General features: G+C 39.5%; 1 protein-coding gene across 1 annotated transcript in view; it reads left to right on the top strand.

The window, feature by feature from the left end:
* GRIK2 (glutamate ionotropic receptor kainate type subunit 2) overlaps nucleotides 1-22,159 on the top strand; it is a 352,290-nt gene that overhangs the window by 280,151 nt on the left and 49,980 nt on the right. The window contains 2 exon segments of the mRNA XM_086631971.1: nucleotides 20,363-20,432; nucleotides 20,435-20,585. Of these exon segments, the coding sequence (XP_086488097.1) occupies nucleotides 20,363-20,432; nucleotides 20,435-20,585 (221 nt within the window).

The following is a 22,159-nucleotide window of genomic DNA, read 5'->3' as shown; positions in this document are numbered from 1 at the left end:
CGAGTGCATCCTGGCTGCAGGGGGGGCGCCTGCCATCTTCACACTGATTGCAAGGGAAACCTCAGCTCCAGTACACCTCCTCCTGCTCCATCTTGGCTGACCCGGTCGTTGTGGTTGTTGGAAGCAAGGTGCTTCCCGAGTCCCCCATGCGGCTCCCCCGACACCACCTTGAGCACGTGGCGCCAGCCCGGGCCCGAGCGGCCGCCCGGCCGGAAGCCGGGAGCGAGGGCAGCGCCCTCCGCCCCTCTCCTCACTCCTGAGCAAAAAAGACCTTTCCCAACTTAAATAGGGCAATTCGCAGAGGCGCTGATTTGGCACAACCCCCCGGGGGGGATGGGACTCAGATCTGGTGGCACAGGAAGCAAATCCCCTCCCCTGCCACCAGAACAACCCCCCCTCCCCATCAAACTATCACAATAGCCCATCAAGGCAATGGCGTGAAGTTTTTCCAATGAGACTCCAAAAGATAACTTTTTAGCTCAGGCATCATCTATACTTACGGCAATAATTACAAACCGATTGCTTCCAGGACCAGGATTGTATTTATAAAGGGAAACCTCAGGGGAGCACAAAGACCCGCCAGAGGCCTGCAGCTCTCATGAGAGTGGCTGATGCGGCATGGATGGGGCCAGGAGTAATGGCAGCCACCCCCTACTCCCACAAAATGCATCCCCAGGGAGCCCTAGCGACCAGGAGTGCTGTGAACAGGGTGGGCAAACAGAGTGTGGAGAGGCAGTTTGCGCAGAAGGGTGTACGGGGAGGGTGCCTATTCAAAGGATAATCCAGCAACTGAGCACCATTCTGTGACCACCTGCGCAGATCCTACCTGACCCTCAAGGCAGAATGATGGGCACTCATCTAAGAGCAAGGGCTACAACTCTGACTGGAGGGTCTGCACCACCTACTGCAGCAGTGGTTTATGCCTCCACGCAGACAAAGGGAGAGGCTGCAGTACAGACCTCAGACTGCAGGACGTACCAAGACCTTTCTCCTGGGGCAGGGACAGACAGGGGCAGAAGGTGTGCCCAGGTGGAGGACCTCCTGCAGCAGGTGGCTGCATAACATCAAGGCAGCTGATAAGGAGTTAGATGGCTGGTTTCAAGTGCAATCTGCAGTGGACCCATAGCCCATGGCCAAACAGCCAAAACCACTCCACTGGCACACACAGAAGGGAGGGGGGAAAATAATGGAGAATAAGCATAATAAGAATGGAAGCTTGAAACAGCAAGGACTAGGAGGAGGAAGAGACTTTGCCCAGAGCCTGAGGTGCCCGTGCAGAACCGCTTCACTGCTCTGCAGACTGAAGAGTAAAGACCTGTCACATCAGGAGAGATGCTGAAGCTGCATCAGGCAGTCCAATCTGCTCCCCGTATAACAACCAGCAACTCTAAGAAAATGTGATGGGTGATAGTAGGAGGTGACTCTCTTCTGAGAGGTACAGAGGCACCCATTTGCTGATCTGATGCACTCTCTAAAGAGGTGTGCTGCTTACTGGGGGCTCATATCAGGGATATCACCAAGAGACTACCAAGCCTCGTACAGTCCTCTGACTATTACCCACTGCTAGTGTTTCACATGTGCACCAGTGATACACTCAGGAGGACTCTAAGGAATATCAGGAAGGATTACAGAGCCCTGGGAGTGGTGGTAAGGGACTCTGCAGCGTAGGTTGTTTTTTCATCAATCGTTCCAGTCAAAGTGAAGGGGTTTGAAAGGGCCAGTCAAATCTGGTGAATCAATAAATGGTTATAGTACTGGTGCCACAGCCAGGGGTTCTACTACTTAGACCATGGGACTTGCATTGAGAAACCTGGTCTACTGGGGGCTGATGGGGTCCATCTGTCAGAGCAGGGGAAGAGCATCTTCACCTCTTCATAGGTGAAGAGGGCTTTAAACTGAAGTTCACAGGGGGAGGGGAATCTCAATCTGCCCACTTCTACCAGTTTGATGCTAGTGCCAGCAACAGATGCCTAGAGCTTGGAGAAGGATCACAGATCAGTAGGAAAATACCTGAAGAACAGCACAAAGGAATTCTAGTCACTCTAGCCAGGAAGTCAACTTCATTAGGGGCCCAATTTAAATGTCTATGCAAACACATATAGCACAGAGAATAAACAAGAAGAGTTAAAGTGTGTATGCCTGCAGGGTTATGATCCTACTGGCATCACGGAGACATGGTGGGATAAATCCTATGACTGGAGTGTTGGAATGAAAGGATACAGGCTCTTTAGGAAGAACAGGCAGGGGACACGAGGAGGAGGTGTTGTCCTCCATGTCAATGAAAAGTTAGAATGCATGTAGCTCCACCTGGGGATGGATGAGGAGCTGGCTGAGAGCTTATGGGTCAGAATTACAGGGAGGGTGGGTACAGGTGATGTTATAGTGGGAGTCTGCTACAGGCCACCTCATCCAAGGCTGAGTGGATGATGCCTACTAGAGACAGATAGGAGCAGCCTCACATTCACAAGCCCTGGTCTTCATAGGGTACTTCAGCCACCCTGGTATCTGTCAGAGGAAAAACATTGTTCAGGACATGAACAATCCAGGAGGTTCATGGAATGCATTGGTGATAACTTCCTTCTCCAAGTGGTAGAGGAACCAATGAGGAGAGGTGCTATGCTGGAGCTTGTTCTCACCAAGGAGGGTCTAGTGGGGAATGTGAAACATAAAGGCATCCTTGGTTGCAGTGACCATGAAATGGTGGAGTTCAAGATCCTTAAGGTAGTGAGGAGGGAGCACAGCAAGCTAACTACCCTGGATTTCAGGAGAGCAGGCTTTGGCCTCTTCAGGGATCTCCTCGGTAGAGTACCATGGAATGAAACCCTGGAGGGAAAAGAGGCCCAAGAAAGCTGGATAATATTCAAGGATCACCTTCTCCAAGCTCAGGACTGATACATCTCAAGAAAAAGGAAGTCAGGCAAAAATTCCAGGAGGCTTGCTTGAATGAACAAAGCTCCTTGACAAACTCAAACACAAAAAGGAAGCCTATAGAGGGTGGAAGCAAGGACAGCCTGGGAGGAATACAGAGAAATTTTCTGGGCAGCCAAGGATCAGGTTAGGAAAGCTAAAGCTCTGATAGAATTAAATCTGGCCAGGGACATCAAGGACAACAAGAAAAGCTTCTATAGGTATGTTGGTGATAAAAGGATTGGACCCTTTCCAGAAGAAAATGGGAGACCTGGTTACCTGTGATACGGAGAAGGCTGAGGTACTCAATTACTTTTTTGCCTCAGTCTTCATGGGCAAGAGCTCCAGCCACACTGCCCAAGTCACAGAAGGCAAAAGCAGGGACTGGGAGAAGGAAGAACCGCTCACTGTAGGAGAAGATGAGATTCGAGACCATCAAAGGAAACTGAAGGTGCACAAGTCCATGGGACCTGATGAGATGTACTCATGAGTCTTGAGGGAACTGGCAGATGAAGTTACTAAGCCATTATCCATCATATTTGAGAAATTGTGGCAGTCCAGTGAAGTTCCCACTGACTGGAAAAGGGGAAACTTAGCAATCACTTTTAAAAAGGGAAAAAAGGAAGACCTGAGGAACTACAGGCCAGCCAGTGTCACCTCTGTGCCTGGCAAGATCCTGGAGCAGATGCTCCTGGCAACTATGCTAAGGCACATGGAAAATAAGGAGGCGATTGGTGACAGCCAATGTGGCTTCATTAAGGGCAAATCGTGCCTGACAAATTTGGTGGCCTTCTGTGATGGGGTTACAGTATTGGTGGATAAGGGAAGAGCAACTGACATCATCTGCCTGGAATTGTGCTAAGCGATTGACGCTGTCTCGCACAACATCCATGTCTCTAAATTGGAGAGACATGAATTTGAGGGATGGACCACTCTGTGGCTGAAGAATCGGCTACATGGTCACACTAAAAGAGTTGCGGTCAATGGCTCAATGACCACAAATGTAGACCAAGTGTAGACCAGTGACAAGTGACGTTCCTCGGGGGTCAGTATTGGGACTGACGCCATTTAACATCTTTGTTGGCAACCTGGACAGTGGGATTGAGTGCACCCTCAGCAAGTTTGCTGACAACAACAAGCTGTGTGGTGTGATTGACATGCTGGAGGGAAGGGATGCCATCCAGAGGGACCTGGACAGGCTTGAGAGGTGAGCCTGTGAGAAACTCTTGAAGTTCAACAAGGCCAAGTGCAAGGTCCTGCACGTGGGTTGGAGCAATGCCAAGCACAAGTACAAGCTGGGTTCAGAATGGATTGAGAGTAGCCTGGAGGAGAAGGACTTGGGGGTGTTGGTTAATGAGAAGCTCAACATGAGCCGTCAATGTGCACTGGCAGCCCAGAAAGTCAACCGTATCCTGGGCTGCATCCAAAGAAATGTGGCCAGCAGGTCGAGGGAGGTGATTCTGTCCATCTGCTCTACTCTTATGAGGCTCCACCTGGAGTACTAGCGTTCAACTCTGGGGCCCCCAACTTAAGAAGGACATGGAGCTGTTGGAGTGAGTCCAGCGGAGGGCCAAGAAGATGATTCGAGGGCTGTAGCACGTCTCCTGTGAATACAGGCTGAGAGAGTTGGGGCTGTTCAGCCTGGAGAAGTGAAGGCTCTGGGGAGATCTTCTAGCAGCCTTCCAGTACCTAAAGGGGGCCTACAAGAAATCTGAAGAGGGACTTTTGCGAGGACATGTAATGATAGGAGAAGAAATAAGGTCTTCAAATTGAAAGATGGTAGATTTAGACTAGATCTAAGGAAGAAATTCTTCCCTCTGAGGGTGGTGAGGCACTGGAAGAGGTTTTGCAGATAAATTACAGCTACACCATCGCTGGAGGTGTTTAAGGCCAGGTTGGATGAGGCTTTGAGCAACTTGGTCTAGTGGAAGACGTCCCTGCCTATGGCAGGGATACTGGAACTAGACAATCTTTAAGGTCCCTTTCAACCCAAACCATATTATGATTCTATAATTATTCTAAGTGTTACATTTTTCATATCCTCATACAGTTATCTGATTTTTACAATCATTTTTGTTGCTATAGTGATAGCGAAGAATAGTAGAAAATATCCCAGGGATTATTGTTTTTATGTATATGTCTATTGAAGTGAAATATATTTGAAAATTAGAATTTTCTAATAGCAGAGTTAATTTCTATTTGGACGTATCCTTTTTATTAAGTAAATTCATATGACTAGATTTTTATTCTCTCTTCTGGTTCAGAAAAGGTTGGTCGTTGAGGTTGGTCCCATTTAATAGAAATTAAATCACATGGAGAAAATTGATTAAAGAACTTCTCTATTCACATATGTGCTTTTCCTCTTAGGAGGTGATTTGCAATTCTGTTTTTCATGTCAAATCTTTAGTAAGTTATTTTTACAGCTTACTGTGAATCTGTTCATTCAGTCTGTTTCTATAGTATCTGTACTTCAGTGTACAGTACTTGATCACTGCAAAGATTAAAATAATTTCAGCTGTACAGTGAAAGTTGATTGGTACCAGTTTTCCCAATCTTCCCGTAGTCCTACTCTCTGTCTACTCAGATCTTATTTTAACCTCTTTGCTCCCAGAACTAATGATCAAGGAGTTTGATTGCACGCTTGATAGATCAGGAATTCATAAATTCTACTCATAACTCTGAACATGGCATACTCTGAACATGTTCATAAGGAATGTTTCTACTTAACCTCTACTTTGATATTTTTTATTCGGAAGTGGTAGAAGAAGGATTTTGAAAGACTTTCAGGGGACCTATATAAATCAACTAGAGCTGTATTCATGAAGCACAATTAACACAACCGAATAAATTCTTAGTAGTGTTACTGATACAAAAAGCTCAGGAAAAAAAGTTCAAAAGCTTTGTGCTGCAATTTGTCTTTTGCTCATCATGGAAGGTAGGGAAGAGGGATTGTGGAATCCTGGAGTATGTCAAATGCCAGCAAAAGAGCATTTTAGTAAAACAATTTCAGGATGTGCTGGCAGGAGATATGTCCCTGGGAATGATGCCCAAAACACAACATCACCCATACTGTTTCAGGAACGGAAAGGTATTAATTCTGATGTGTTATTCTTATAACATCAAAGATAATTCTGTTGTTTAAGAAAATTGTACAGAAGTCAAGCATTCAGAATTAAAAAAGAAAAAAGAAACTGCCAGTGTAGTCTTACTTAAGTCCAAAATACTACAAATGAGTGCTGAGAAGAAAACCGTGTTACTTTGTCACAATAGCTTGAAATTGGTTTGCACAGTCAATTTTTGTTCTGCTATTTTCTGACCTCTGGAGGGCCTGAGTAGCAGTAATGTGCATTCCAAAGATGAGTAATTTCACTTCCTGAGAACATATGTTCGTGAAACAAATATATATATATATATACACATGCACACGCATATGCATACCAATGACAGCATATAGATGCTTGTAAAGAATGAATGTATGCATATTTTTGTGTGGATGTGTGGGGTATGGTACTCATAAAGTGCCAGTAGAAACTGTGAAACAGTATAGATAATTGTCAGTTTTTTTTACTCAGGATATTGGATAAATAAGTGACATACTGAGACAATGTTTTATATATAAAACCCATGTAATTTAAAAAATTGTTAGTTTTTTTTTAAGGTTGTAGAGTTAAGTCTAAAGAAATAAAAAATATCATGCTTGAAGAAAGAATTTTACTTCTTGCTTTGCTTTATGGGTGTATACAATAATGTGTCATTGGAAGTAAAATATTCGTTTATAGTATGGAAAATAAGTTGTTAAATAGAAAGCCATTTTGTGTCTAAAGCAATATGGATTTTTCCTTAAAAATAGAAGACTTATGTAGGTGTATTTTTTTAGATTTTTTTGGTTATGCGGATTGGTGTTTTTAGAATGTTATCCTTATTCTAGAATAAGTGTCTTGTCAAAGATGTATAAAAATCTTGTTATATACAACTCCTCAAAACATTCTTCAAACACATGGTAATTGATCATCTTTATTAGTTTTTAAACTTAGTTTGCCTGGGTAGAAAAATAAGTGAGCTCTTTCAAAATATCCTGTGCAGCATTCAGCCCTGTCATTTCCATGTCTTATGATTTTCAAGTTAGTTTGAAAATGATTCTTCTGGCCCTAAAAAGAGCTACTGATATACTGTAATATTTCATAATTCAAAATGTAAAAGCAAAATTAGTATAAGATCTACACTTACATTATTGTTACAGTGTAATAATAAAGAAAAGATGGGTCGGGAAAAGCCACCATAGAGGCAGTGTTGTTGCTCTTCTCTGGACTAATCCTGTTGCTATTAGAAACCTGCATAAAGGTGGTAGAGTTTTGCTGAAAGAAGAGTAAGAGCTTAGATTACAGCAGGAGCATGATTTCAGATGTCACTCAAGTGTGCCTGAATCAGAAAACTAGAACCAGGCACCAGCAAAGAATGCCATTGTACCAACCATGCTTTGTGAGACTGAGAAATAGCACATTTCAGTTCTAGACTTAATGGTCCTGTATCTACCTTGATATCATGTCATCTCTAGAATTCCTGTTGAATTATTTGCTATATTTAAATGTTTAAATTTATCAGTTTGAGATATATTTAAGAAATTTTTTCTGTAATGTAGCCATCAGACAAGAATATTTTCCCTTTTTTCTTAATTCTCCACTGTAAAGCAGTAATATAGAAATAAGAGAAATGAGATAGATGCCATAATTTAGTATTTACATTCTTGTAACATTTGAGCAATTTATGATTCTCTTTGTAATTTTGAAAATTATTTTATCTATTTATTTAACTACTTGTACCTTAACACAAAACAAACAATATTACAGAAAGTTTTAGGAGACTATGTTGTAAACTTAGCTTCACTAGTTGCAAACTTTCTTTCTCTATTTGCATCCAGAATAGAAGCAAAATTGCAGTTTTGTTACGGAGGTATGTGTAGAGAATTGGGAAGAGAAATTACACTCCAGAACCAAAGAACTGTTGAGATTGAAACTGACCCTGGGGGTCACCTAGTCCAAATCCCTACTCAAAGAAAAGCCAACTAGAGCAGGTCATCCAGGGCCATGACTCATCAGGTTTTAACTGTCCTTAGGGATGGAGACTCCACAACCTCTCTAGGCAACCTGCTTCAGTGTTTCACCATTTCTGCAATAAAAAGGGTTCTTTCATGTTTAAATGGAATTTCCTGCATTTCAGTTTGTGCACATTACCTCTTCTTTCAGTGTATACCACTGAGAACAGTCTGATTCTCTCTTCTTCCCCTCTCCCCTTCAGTTATTTGTATTCATTCATGAGATTCCCCTGAGCCTTCTCCAGGCAAAACAGTCCCAGCTCTCTCAAGTCTCTCCTCATATGGCAGTACTCCAATATCTTAATCATCTCCATAACCCTTTGCTGGACTCATTCTAGTATGTGCCTGTCTCTCTTGTACCAGGGAGCCCAGACCTGGACCTATTACTCCAGATGTGTCTCTCCAGTGCTCAGTAGAGGTCAAGGATCACCTTCCTCAACCTGCTGGCAATGCTTCTGCCTAATGCAGCCCAGCTGGTCACCATCTTTCCAGCGTTAGTACTGGTGCCTGGGTTTATGCTTCCCAGGTACAACATTTGACATTTTCCTTATATGAACTTCATGAGATTCCAGTCTGCTTATTTCTCCAGCCTGTAGAGGTCCTTCTAAACAGCAGCACAACCCTCTGGTCTATCAGCTGCACTTCCCATTTTCATATAATGTGCATACTTACTGAAGCTGCACCCTGTCACCTCATCCAGCTCATTAATTAGTCAACATTAATTAGTCAACAATATGTCAAACATATGTGTTGATGTTGACCTCTGGATTATACCACTATTGACTGATCTCCAGCTGGACTTCATGTTGCTAATCACAGCGCTTTCAGTCCAACAGCTCAGCCAGTTTTCATTTACCTTCATAGTCCATTTATCTAGTCTGTACTTAGTCAGTTTGTCTATGAGGCTCTTATGGAAGACAGTGTTGAGAGCCTTCCTAAAGTCAAGACAGACAACATTCAGTACTCCCTACTCGTCCACTAAACCCAGTAATTTCATTGTAGGAAGCTATCAGGTTGATTAGACAAGATTGCTCCTTTATAAATCCATGCCGATAACATTTAATTATCTTCTTGTCCTTAGTATGACTTTCAGGAGTTGTTCCATCACTTTCCCATGAATTAGTTTGATGCTGAATGGCCTGTCTTGAAGGCAGGAGTGACATTTGTTTTCTTTCAGTCCTCAGGAACCTCCCTTGATCTCCACAGCCTTTCAAAGATAATTAAGATTGGCTGACATAAGCCAGCAACCTCAGCACTGATGGGTGCATCTCATCAGGTCCTATGGACTTGTGTATGTGCAGTTTGTTTACATGTTCCTTCACCTGATCCTCCTCCACTGAGGGTTAAGTCTTCCTTGCTCCAAACTTGCCCAATAGTCTCAGAGACCTGGGATTTCTGAAGACCAGTCTTCTTATTGATAAAGTTTGAGATGAAGCATGCATCGAGTACCTCGGCCTTCTCCATGTCTTTTATCAGCAAGTTCCCTGCCCCTTTCAGCAGCAGTTCTACATTTTCTCTACTCTTCCTTTTGTTGTTTATGTACGTCTTGCCCTTGACATTCCTCACTGGATTCAACTCCAGATGGGCTTTGGCTATCCTAACCCTCTCTCTGCACACCTGGACAGTGTTGCTATATTCCTCCTGGCTCACATGTTCCTGCTTCCACCTCTGGTGTTCTGGTGTCTGGTATTAATGTATATATACATTCTGATATCCTCCTCTGTCAGGAGCTCCTTATTCACACAGGCCTTCTCCCATCTGTTCTTGACTATCTGAATGTAGGGATAGATGATTTTTGAGCTTGGAGGAGGTCATCTTCATCCTTGAAAATCAACAAGCTCTCTGGGTCCACTCTTCTCTCCAGGATCATCTCCCACTGGATTCTTCCAAGTACATCCCTGAAAAGGCCAAAGTCTGTTCTAATGAAGTCCAGGATTGTAATCCTGCTTTTTTCCCATGTTGCTTCCCTTCAGGATCCTGAGCTATACTGTCTTTTCATCACTGCGGGCAAGACCACTGGCAGTCATCTTGTCCCGGACCCATTTATCCTTGTTTGTAAATGTGAGGTTCAACAGAGTATCTGCCCTTGTCACTTGTGTCCAGAAGTTATCATTACTACACTCTAGCAACCTCCTGGATTTCCTGTGCCCTGCTATGTTGTTCTTCCAGCAGATATTGGGATAGTAAAGTCCCTCATAAGAACAAAGACCTGGGAACATAAGGGTTCTTCTAGTTGTCTGAAGAACTTGTTCACAGTAATGCATTGCACTGAAAGCTTTGTAGCTATGACAGTGAGAACACCCCAGCCTGTCAGAAGAAGATATGTGATTCTGTTCATTACACAAAATAAAAGGCACCATGGCATGGAAGGAAGGAGGAGACTCTCCACAGACAGGATCTGCACAGCATGCCAGGGGAAGATCCATCTGGTACCTGTCCAGTGCTGCACATAAGCAGCGTCCTCTGCATCGGAAGGGATGTGAGATTGATTTGGCATCTATATTCCTATTTTAATTATATCTTATTAAAACAGATAATTTATTAAGCCATTTCTCGTCAGACCCTTTTATTGAGATCCAGGAAGAATCGTGTATTGTCTCTCTCTGTCTCACCTCAAACACACCCCTCTCTGTGTAGACATGCATGGCCTGTAATCTCCTCCATTAATGCACGACACGACATTCAGCTAAACTGTCATGGATTATAGTGTAAAAATTACTGCAAAATCTATTTTTGAAAATAAACATAACAAATCCATAATTTTCTGTGAGCTATTGCTCCCTCTTCAAAATATGTGATGAAACTTATTCAAGTGAGAAGGTATGACTGAAATTTGAAACTTAATTGGATGCAAAATGCACAGTTGTATGAAGCTGCAGCATATCCTTCATAATTTTATAATGACTGGTAAGAGATGTAACTATTTATTGATGCAAACCTGTGTCTATGTGTATGTGCACCTCCCTCCCCTCCTTATGGCTGTTCATAGTAAAAGATTATTTTCCCAATATCCTGACTTCATTTTTAGCCAACAAGAAATGTCAAGAAAATTGTATGAGGATGAACAGAATATAGTGATATTTAACCCATCAGCAGTGAGTTGTGGCCAGGGTCTTACTGAACTATAAGATAGGGTGGTTTTGTTTTGTTTTGTTTTGTTTTGCTTTATAAAACAGTATTCATGAATTTTCTTCAATTATTTGAAAATATTTAAAGTTTTAGCATCCAAAGGTTCTGAAAGCAAGGAGTTTTGCAGCTTAATTACACTTAAAGTGAAGAATCACTTCCTTGTTTCTTTTTCTGAGCTCATTTTATTTACTGTCCTCCACTTCTTCTTGTGCAGGTTGACCTACAACAACTCTTTTATAGTCTTTCTACTTTAAACATCTTAGTGTCATCCATAAATGTTACTTAACTAGCTATCCACTTTCTAGTTAGGCAGTAGTTAGGCTAGGAATTTATCTACATCTGTTTTTCATGCCGATTGATATTTTTCTTGTTATATTTGTGTTCTTATTCATGATGTATTTGTACCTCTCTGTTGATCTTTGTCTTCCAGAATGAAGCAGAACTTCACATAATACAAGAAATAAATTAAAACAGTAATGACATTTTTAAGTGTTTCATAGATTTCATCTTATAAATACTAGAAACATTTTAACTCAACCACACAGATTTTATCCTTAGGATTTGTATTTAGTTTCTATTAAAGCTGATTGTTATTAAGTTTATTCTGGTATCTTCAGTATTTAAACAGTGCCTAGGGCTCAGATAACCTTCCTTGAATTTAAATAAATGTAACAACTTTTTCAAATTAGTTACATACACCCTAGGCAGAACAGAACTAAATTAGGTTCTAATGCATGAAAACACTGCTAATATTTTTCTTCCTTAGATTTGTGACAATATTTTTGTGTAATAAAATATGTACTGTAATAGCCATTCTTTTATAATTACAGCACATGTAATCCATTGCATGATAGATAATGTTTTGAGAATATACATAATATAAAAACACTTCTGTTTTATTTCATAGATGATGGAGTTCTCTAAAAAGACAATTTTTTGTTCTTGTTTATAATAATGATTAATTTTAATTAAAGCCTAGGACACTGAAAATTAACGATTCAATGAGAATTTCAGTGTGTGGATTCTTTTTAAAATAAAACCTAGTTCTGGTGATGGCTGCATCAAAAAACATCTGGAGGGAATGGGTGTACAGGAGATTGATTTTGTTCATTTTAGTGGAGTTTATCCCATTAATTAATTAAGCTGATGAAATGATAGGTTTCAAAAAGTTGACAATTGAGAACTGTTAATCAATAAGAGGTAGTATATCCTGTAATGATCCAATCCCATCCAAATGATATGCAAAAACATTATTAATCATTTTGATTCCCTTGTAGAAAATTGCAGATGACAAAGTGGTACAGAAAAGTGGGACGAAATCAAATTTGACACAAATCAAACTTGGTTGAATGATGAAATGATTTCACTGAAATAATTTGATAAAACCCCATATATTTGAGAACAGAATTTACATTGAAATTAAAAAGTGTGGGATTTTTTTTGTCCTGGGAACAGTAACTGAAAGTCTAGGTGACATAGTGGGTTAACAACTGGAAAAAAAGCCTCTTTCAGGGAGTTATGGTAGGTCTGGAAAGGATAATGACAAAAATGCTAGCTACAAACAAGGAATCAATGTTATTTTATTTCAGGAAGCTGCACTGGAACATGATGTCCAGTCATTTTCATAACCATCTCTAGTACCAAAATACAATTTTGGAAAAAAAAAAAACCGTGATAAATGTAAAGAAGAACTGTAACATTTTAATTACTTTAAGTACTGTTGTAAGTTAAGAGTGGTGGTAAATGGGGCTAAATCCGGCTGGAGGCCGGTCACCAGTGCGGTTCCCCAGGGCTCAGTGCTGCGTCCGGTTCTGTTTAACATCTTTATCAATGACCTGGATGAGGGGATTGAATGTACCCTCAGTAAGTTTGCGGACGACACCAAGCTGGGAGGCTGTGTCGATCTGCTCGAGGGTAGGGAGGCCCTTCAGAGGGATTTGAACAGACTGGATCATTGGGATGAGGCCAATGGCATGAGCTTAATAAGGCCAAGTGCAGAGTCCTTCACTTGGGGTATAAAAACCCCAAGCATCGCTACAGGGTCGGGGAAGAGTGGCTGGAGAGCTGCCTGGCGGAGAAGGACCTGGGGGTGTTGGTTGACTATCGGCTTGATATGAGCCAGCAGTGTGCCCAGGTGGCCAAAAAGGCCAATGGGATACTGGCATGTATCAAGAATAGTGTGACCAGCAGGAGCAGGGAAGTGATCCTGCCCCTGTACTTGGCACTGGTGAGGCCGCACCTGGAATATTGTGTCCAGTTTTGGGCCCCTCGCTTTAAGAGAGATATTGAGCTCCTGGAGCGAGTTCAGAGAAGGGCGACTAAACTGGTCAAGGGGCTGGAAAATAAAACTTATGAGGAGCGGCTGAGGGAGTTGGGGCTGTTTAGCCTGGAGAAGAGGAGGCTGAGGGGAGAGCTGATTACAGCCTACAAATACTTGAGAAGGGATGGTGGGGAGGTAGGGGAAGGGCTCTTTACATTAGTGATGGGTGATAGGACAAGAGGAAATGGGTATAAGCTTAGTCAGGGGAGATTCAGGTTGGATGTTAGGAAGTATTTCTTCTCTGAAAGGGTTGTCAGCCACTGGAATAAGCTGCCCAGGGAGGTGGTTGAGTCCCCATCCCTGGATGTGTTTAAGAAAAGGGTGGATGAACTACTTAGGGATATGGTTTAATGGGGATTAGGGACGGTTGGACTGAATGATCTCTAAGGTCTTTTCCAACCTAGAAATCTATGAAATCTATGAATTTATTTATTTATTTATTTTTAAGATGACAGTCTCCCTTTCCTGAACCCTGAGCCATGATACCTACACTCTCTTGTAAATATTGTCTTTAGCAGTTTGCCCTTTCTGTGGTTATGTGAATCTTGCCCTTCTAACAATTAGAAGAGTCCTTTGTGGAAAACTCTGATGGAGTGATGTGATAAAAATTAAGGCTGAGATTTTCTTATTATTGTAGCTTATTGTCATCCATCTTCCTGCTAAGTGTAGTTTCGTCATCCACTACCTCTAGTCCTCTTACATACCATTTGTGTAACTGTTGATTAAGACAAAGTTGGTGTAAAATATTTTAGTGAGTGTCCGATAAATCAACAGATTGGAACTTTATGACTATTTTGAATGGTGATGACTATTTTGAATGATGGTTCAAAAATGACTGTTTTGCAAATCTAACCTATAATGGCATAGCTAAGTGAGAACGGACTACAAAAGTTCCTAGGTTTACTAGCATTGAGTAAAACGAAATAACCTAGATTAGCTAATTACAGAGTTCCTGACAGTTTTAATATTAATATTTTTCCTTGACTAAACATTCAGAGAATAACAAAGGAGCAAACAGAAAACAATGCCAAAAATCACTTCTAGACAGGGCTAGGTTGATCAAAAGGTACGTTCCATCCTGTTTAAAAGACATTATAGGAAGGATTCCAAATGTTTTTTTCTGATTAAATTCATGTAGCAAGTTGGTTCTGTAGTGGTGGGCAGCAGGTGAATTTTATTCTGCAGAACCTTTTGCCTTTTTTTTTGAGATCTAGATCTCTAGGGAGATGACCTTGTTGGTTACTAGATCAAGACTCTCCTCTAAACACTTGAGGGCTTGCAGTTGCAACAACCATTACTTATCGCAGCTGTTCAAGACTACTGAGAAACGTGTTAGCCGTGCTGACATAAGGATGTCTAGAGAAATTAAACAACTATGGAATATTACTGTGTCTCAGTAAAATGAATCTGAGTAAACCACCTGTCTTTCAGTAACTTTTTGTTGCTGAGCAGTAGGTACTGAGAAGCAGCTCAGCAGTAAGAAACAAATGTTTGTCTTGAGCCAGTACCTAGTTAAACTGTCATCATATATTACTTTATTATGTTAATAAAGAAACAAATGCTGAAGTTGCATCATATATGATATTGTTAGCAATTAATCTTAAAGGCTACAAGTCAGGATCCCACAAATAAGAAGGTGTGACATCTAAACTCAGCTAGTCTGGACTTGTTTTGGACTTTATGATATGTCACTATATTTGGCAAAGGTAACAACTTCCAGTAGCAACTTTCCAAGACCTGTGAGGAGGTTATCAAGAAGACGCATTCGGACTCTTCACAGTGGTGCTTGGCAGGAAGACAAAAGACAATAAGTATAAATTGAAAACCTCCAAGGATGAAAATTGCGTAGTTTCTCTAAGCAACTTGCTCCACTGCTTGTCTGTAGAAACTTTTTCACTACATGGACAGACAGGCACTTGAACAGGTTATCCAGAGAGATTATGTAGTCTCCATTCTTGGCGGTTTTCAAAACTGACTGGCTAAAGCCCAGAGCAGCCTGGTCTGATCATGTAGATGACCCTGCTTTGAAGAAGAGATTAGATTAGAGATCTCCTGATGTTTTTTCCCACCTGAATTGTCCTATAAGGTCATGAAAGGTAGTAGAAAGAGATGAAAAACAATTTATATCAAAATAATGTAAATTGCTAGTTAAAATAAAATAGCAATAAAGCCATAATAAAGTCCTAGTGTTTCAAAAGGAAATTAAGATCTTGTGTCAAGACCCAAAGCTTCTCATAGAGTGTAAAATTTTCTATAATGTAGCAGCATGAACAGGCTAGTTTAGGATTGATCACAAGCTTAAAAGCACACTACAGATCTCAGTTTTTCAAACCAGTAACAGGGAAATGCAGTTCTGTGAACAGGACTAATGCATGAGCTCTCTGTGCATTAAGCCTGTTACATGGGTTTAAAGATTTGAAGCTGGGCATTAGCCTTCCTCTGTCTAGCTTAGAGATGTAACTCTAGGGAATGTAACTAAAATTCAGCTCTCATGTTAACAATTCCAAAAATTTCAGGTGGCTGAAGTTATGTATTGACTTAGGGTGTTAGGCTGAAGAGCAGACTCCATTTACATAGTCTAAATAACTCCATTATTATGATGGACTGTTCTGTAGCTCTAGAGTCTAATTATAAGTAACTGTTAGCCACTTTGTGATTGTGTTGTGGTCTAAACCCAACTGACAACCAAACACGCAGCTGCTCGCTTGCTCCCCCTGCATCCAGCAGGATAAAGGCAATAAAATTTGAAGGGTAAAAGTGAGAAAACTCATGGACTGAGATAAGAACAGTTTAATAATTGAAATAATACTAGTAATAACAACAGCAATAATAATAATTTTAATTAAGACAAAAATAACAAGAAGAGAGAAATAAAATTCAAGAAAGACCAGTGATTCAAATGAGAACAATTGCTCACCACCAACCTGCCAATGCCCAGCCAGAACCTGAGCAGCAACCCACCTTACAACCTTCTCCCTAGTTATATTGCTAAGCATGACATCGTATGGTTTGGAATATCTCTTTGGTCAACCGGGGTCAGTTGTACTAGCTGTGTCCCCTTCTAACTTCTGGTACCCCCAGTGTGTAAGAAACACAAAAGGCTTTGGCTCTGTGTAAGCTCTGCTCGGCAAGAACTAAAACATCCCTGTATTATCAACACTGTTTCCAGCACAAATCGGAAACATAGCCCCATACTAGCTACTATGAAAAAACTAACCTAGCTGAAACGAACACAGGTTAGTATGTCTAGATTGAAATTAAACTTTTCATTCCTTTGAATGAAATAGGTGAGACAAAAGGTTTTTAGAAAAGGATCATCAAAAGAAAATTCAGTCAATTCAGTTAGTTTTCCCATCCAAAATGTCGATATCTGTGAATACCAACTTACTATACATGCTATGGCCCAAGCACTACTCAGCATTTGTGTGCAGATTTCTTACTGAAGTTGCTAGTAGCTGCATGCATAGATTGAATTCTATATAAATTTAAAACTTATCTTCTTAGAGGTTATGTACCAAATTTCAGCCCTTTGCAACTAAAAAAATGGCTTCCTTTTTTTCTTTAAATTTTACTTTATGTAAAATAGTCAACAAGCTGTTTGGAAGTAAAATGTAAATGAAGAAGAAAAGGAGGATTTTATCATGCCTTAGGTGCTTCCGTAACAGAAATAAATCATGTATACCTTGAGTTGTTTGTTGGTGAGTGAGCATCCTACAGCTGCACATGGCAGCAAGACAAGGAAACCTTTACATGGCTGTGAAGAGATATGTGCCGTCCTCATACGGCACAAAAAGAAGGGAAGGTCTAGCAATCCCTGCTCACAGAGTTCTGAAGTGATGTAGAAAGTAGACCGTACTGAGAGTGTATATGCTAGTATGAAAGGAGAAAATATCACTACTCTTTAAGATGGAGGGTGAAGATGGAAGATCAAGTACTACTGAGAATGTACTGTTAAAAGTAATATTCAAAATATCTCTTGATGCACTTTGAGAAAGCAGGGTAGGAATAACTGCCAAGGGTTCTGTTGATTTTGAAAAGCGTCTTGTAGAGTATAATAAATTCCGTTTCTTCCTCCTTCTTGACCTGGATATTCTCTTCCTTGCTAGAGAACCTCTTTTGAAAAACTGTCAAGATGAATGCAGAATGTGAGTGCCATTTTCCAGTTTATCATGCCATATCTTTGAATGGTGGAGTGAATGCAGGATTGTGATTTCCTCACACTTGACATATTTAAGTAAGAATTTATTGTGAGGAGTATTTTTATTCAGTCTCTGCCATCTAACATTGGCATTACTGTCTGAAGTGCTCTCCTTCATCACATGGTATGGCTACTGTTTGTTTTACTGTAGAACTGTGCCTTGTGTTGGATGTCTTTGTCAGACCTGTTCTAATTGCAATTGTAACTTTTAGTTGGTGCCGAATTTTTCTCTGTATCAAATAGCTTATCCTTACCAGTTCTTGGATGCTGTCATAAAAAGGCCTTCATCACAAGTACTCTAAGGTCAAGAATAAGTGCTATTTTGGATTATGCTTTCAAAGAGATAATTTTTTTTTTCTTTAAAAAATAGAATCATACATCCATTCATTCTAAGAACTGGAATCATACGTCATTGCCAACGTGAAACAAATATTCTTTGTCATGGAACTTATCAGAAAGCCATTTTAGGATGTACTCATTTGTAAATGTTGATAAATGTAGATTGACAAAATCCTAATTTTACACCATTCCTCTCCAATCCATCCTTAGAAATTAGCTAAAGAGAATTCTCTTACTTGTATATCTTCATTCTAGAAGACTGTAGGAGACCCTGGTACTGCATTTCTGGAAACTTGGCCCCTTATTTCTCTTACTTTCATATAGCACCATTTCAGAATGAAACAACTGCCAAGAGAATTGAGTATTTGGAGATAACATAGAACTGATTAGAAAAAGTGGTTACATTTGGCGGTATTACATTTTTATGTCAGTCATGCTAACAGCTTTTTGTTTCCTCAGTAAAGACTCTGGATATTGGTTTTGTTGAGATGTTTAATTTTTGTTCTTATGGTAATATACTAGTTCAATAATATTGAAATAAAGTTACTAAAGCTGTGAAGAAAATCATGAAAGATTAAGATACGGACCTACATTTTGGATCTGTACCTCCCAGGTTGAGATATCTGATTGTCCTCTTCTTCATAAAAGACATACATAATTCTTGTTTGATTATTTTTCTAATTTCATCTGCAACTTCCCTGGAGCTTTGCTCCACTGGAGATAGTCATGATCTATATTCACTTGTATACCATTCTGTTTTCATCTAGTGACCAAGCATTGGATTTCCCAAAGTATTTGTTCAAGAAATTATCCATTAAGGCTCTTGATAATGTTTTAAGACCAAAAGTCAGAACTGCCAATAGCCTTCCAAAAGATCTATTTTCTCTACCTTCAGGCAGTCGCATTTTCTCACAGTCTCTAGTGAGTTGACTTTAGATACTTAGGGTAAAGATTGCTAGTTATCTCTGAAACTAACTTTAGTCGTTAGGTTTCTCAAACTTCTACACGTTGACCTATAACTTTTAATCCAAATGAGTTTTAGTTTCTTACTTTACTGCTTCCTTTCTGCATCAGCTGGAATATCATTGATAATATGCAATCCATAAAAAAGTCAGCTGCTGTGGAATAAAGCCTTGCTAGTCTCATTAATATTTACAATTTCTGAATACCAATGCAAATGAAGCATATGTCATGGTTTTGACCAGTAAACCTTACGATATTATTTTAAATGGTGCCAACAGTTTCACATTGTGACATAGAAGTACTTTATTAGAGTAGACCTAATGATACACAAAATGCTTGTAATAACAATAGACTATAATAGAACTTTGTGGAAGGTGAGACAACAAAAAAAAGGAACATTGAAATACTGTAACATTGTGTGGGGTTTTGAGTGTTATGCAGTATACACAATGCCAACTGAGTAAAATAAAATATATAGATGTATGAATTAGTAAGATTTTATTGGGAACAAAATCTCTGGATCTTTGGTTAGAACAGGCATTCTGAAAATGATGTTATCTGCAGCTATGTTACTTGGATAACAGTATGTCACAATAGCGATACTATTTATGTCATTACATACCTATATTTACAAGGAATTCTTAGTTTAGAACTTGCTAAGTCTTGTACACATAACTTCTAGCTCTGAACTTCCTCTTTCATAAGTGCACATGTACACACACACACGTACACATACAGACATGCACAGTAGTAATACTAAAATTAAATGTAAATTGACAAAATACATTGTATTGTAAGATTTCATTTTAAATGCTGCGATCGATTAATAGTTAACTACACGTTTCACAGTGATTTCTGCAAACTAATAAGGACAGTTGTGCTTTGTTAGAACTTATGCCTGTAGCAACTTTTCAGGTGTAGCATTTCCCATTTTAAAAATGTTCCTCATTTTGTACCAATATTTTAATGCTAAAATAAGCAAAACTACGTCCTGGCCCTTTTCCTGCACTTGTACAAGCATATTCATATCTGCTTCACAAATATGTTAGCTTCTAAAGACCGCAGTGAGAGAGTGACAAAGAGGAGACATGTTGATATGTACATTTTAAAAAGCTTTAAAAGACATGATAATGGATGTTCATGTTTTCTGTAAGATGCAGTATTTTTCTTTGCTTCTATCCATGTAATAGTGTTTTTAATTTTCCTAAATGCTGCTATGTCAGTTTAGCAAACAGGAAGCAGAATAATTCTGTTTCCTTACTTATAAGGAGAAGACAGTTTTAAATTTCAGCCTACCTAGTACAAGAAAAAACTACTTCAATGTAAAGTTTGTATTTTACCTAATCTGATTTTCTGCTTTAACCTGTTTCTCCTGACTTATGGCTTGTTTCTATTTTTGTATTTCTGTTAACAGAAAGCTGACCTTGCAGTTGCACCATTGGCAATTACCTATGTTCGAGAGAAGGTCATCGACTTTTCCAAGCCCTTATGACTCTTGGAATAAGTATTTTGTACCGCAAGCCCAATGGTACAAACCCGGGCGTCTTCTCCTTCCTGAATCCTCTCTCCCCTGATATCTGGATGTATATTCTGCTGGCTTACTTGGGTGTCAGTTGTGTGCTCTTTGTCATAGCCAGGTAACATGTCAACTTTTGTGATTTTTTTGGCAATTGTTATCATCTTTTTCTTACTAATAATGTCAAAAGTCACAAAAATTTTCTTACTTTCATACTCTTATATTTTAACTTCATGATGTACAGAAGAATAATTAATGATGAGGGTTCTCACTACTAATTTTCTCCACTGCCATACTAAGTCTCCAGTTTGTTATGTCACTAAGTCTTGAGTATGCTAGCTACCTTTCTCCTTTTATTTACAAATTTAGAGACACTAGAAAGTTTGCGAAATATCTTTTCCCAATTGTGTTGCATTTAGAAAGAGAGGTTGACATATTTTATTTTGTTAGCCTGATTTCATTTGATGCTATGGTGCTTAATCTCAAATTGAGTACTTAGCTGCCCATGTTAACCCTAGATGTCCAAATTAGGCCTCTACCTGTTACAAAAGGAGTTACTTTATGTAGATTATATCTTAGAAGTAGGGTAACAATATTTAGCTTTCAATTGTGTGCTAGGTAAAATCCCTGAGATACCTCACGTAATTTAAATCCCTGATGGCCAAGTATTTGGAAGCATGTTCAGTTGAGCTTTCAGGGTTAAGGAACTCAATACAACAATTGTTAAATTGTAAATTGATTTCATATATAGGGCTCACTTTTTAATCTATTTTCTCCAACATAAACAAGGAGGAAAATATCTTTTGTCGAAAAATCCTATATATTTACCTTTTCCCTGTTAAGAAATTAGGACTGACTCCAAATACCGAAATACAGACTTATATGTTGCAACTTCGACTTTTGCTGTGACAGCAAAAAAACATTCAGAACAGCAAACCAGTGTTGTAAATGTAATCTCTGCTGCAGATTCCTCCTAGTAGTCACTTTTAAATATTTTTTTTGATCAAACACATACAAATTATATTGGCTTTTAGCCCTTTAATAACACTTTTTTTTTTTTTTTCTGTAACAATGATTTTAAGAAGCGTATATTTGACTTGATAATGCAATCTCACTTCAGCTTCGAGATTTTTATGATTTCATCCTGTGGTACAGAGTAGAATCTTCATATTTTTGTTTTCCTGTTGTGCTGTAGTCGATATCAAGGTTTACCATCTTTCTTTGATACTATCTGCTTCATTTTGGAGAAGTTGAATCATTCCTCTACTAAGGGGAGAGGTAACATTTTTAGAAACTGGTTTAAAAGTAATTTAGCAAGATTATTTGTACATAAAGTACATGAGGTATTGAAGTAATACAGATAACACAGAAACATAAATAACTTCGCTCATGTGCCACCTTTAAAAGTCTGCTTTAAAGAGCCAGAATTATGTTGAAGTTCTTGAAAGAACAGTTGATTATAATGGACTATATAACCAGAGAGTAAACTAATTTCTGAGGTATTCCTGTGATACAGGTACTTCTGAATCCACAGCTGAGCATAAATCACAAATGTTTCTTTTGTGAAACACCTCCTGTGAAATATTTATATGTATGTCCCTATTGTTATCACTAAAAGACATTTTCAGCATAATACACAGTGGTTTTGGACAGGCAGCTTCCATTAATGTTAGTAGGAGTTGTATGGCTGAGTTC

This window comes from Tauraco erythrolophus, chromosome 2 (assembly GCF_009769465.1).
Source record: "Tauraco erythrolophus isolate bTauEry1 chromosome 2, bTauEry1.pri, whole genome shotgun sequence".
NCBI classification, from domain to species: Eukaryota; Metazoa; Chordata; class Aves; order Musophagiformes; family Musophagidae; genus Tauraco; species Tauraco erythrolophus.
This window is presented reverse-complemented; position numbering and strand designations above follow the sequence as displayed.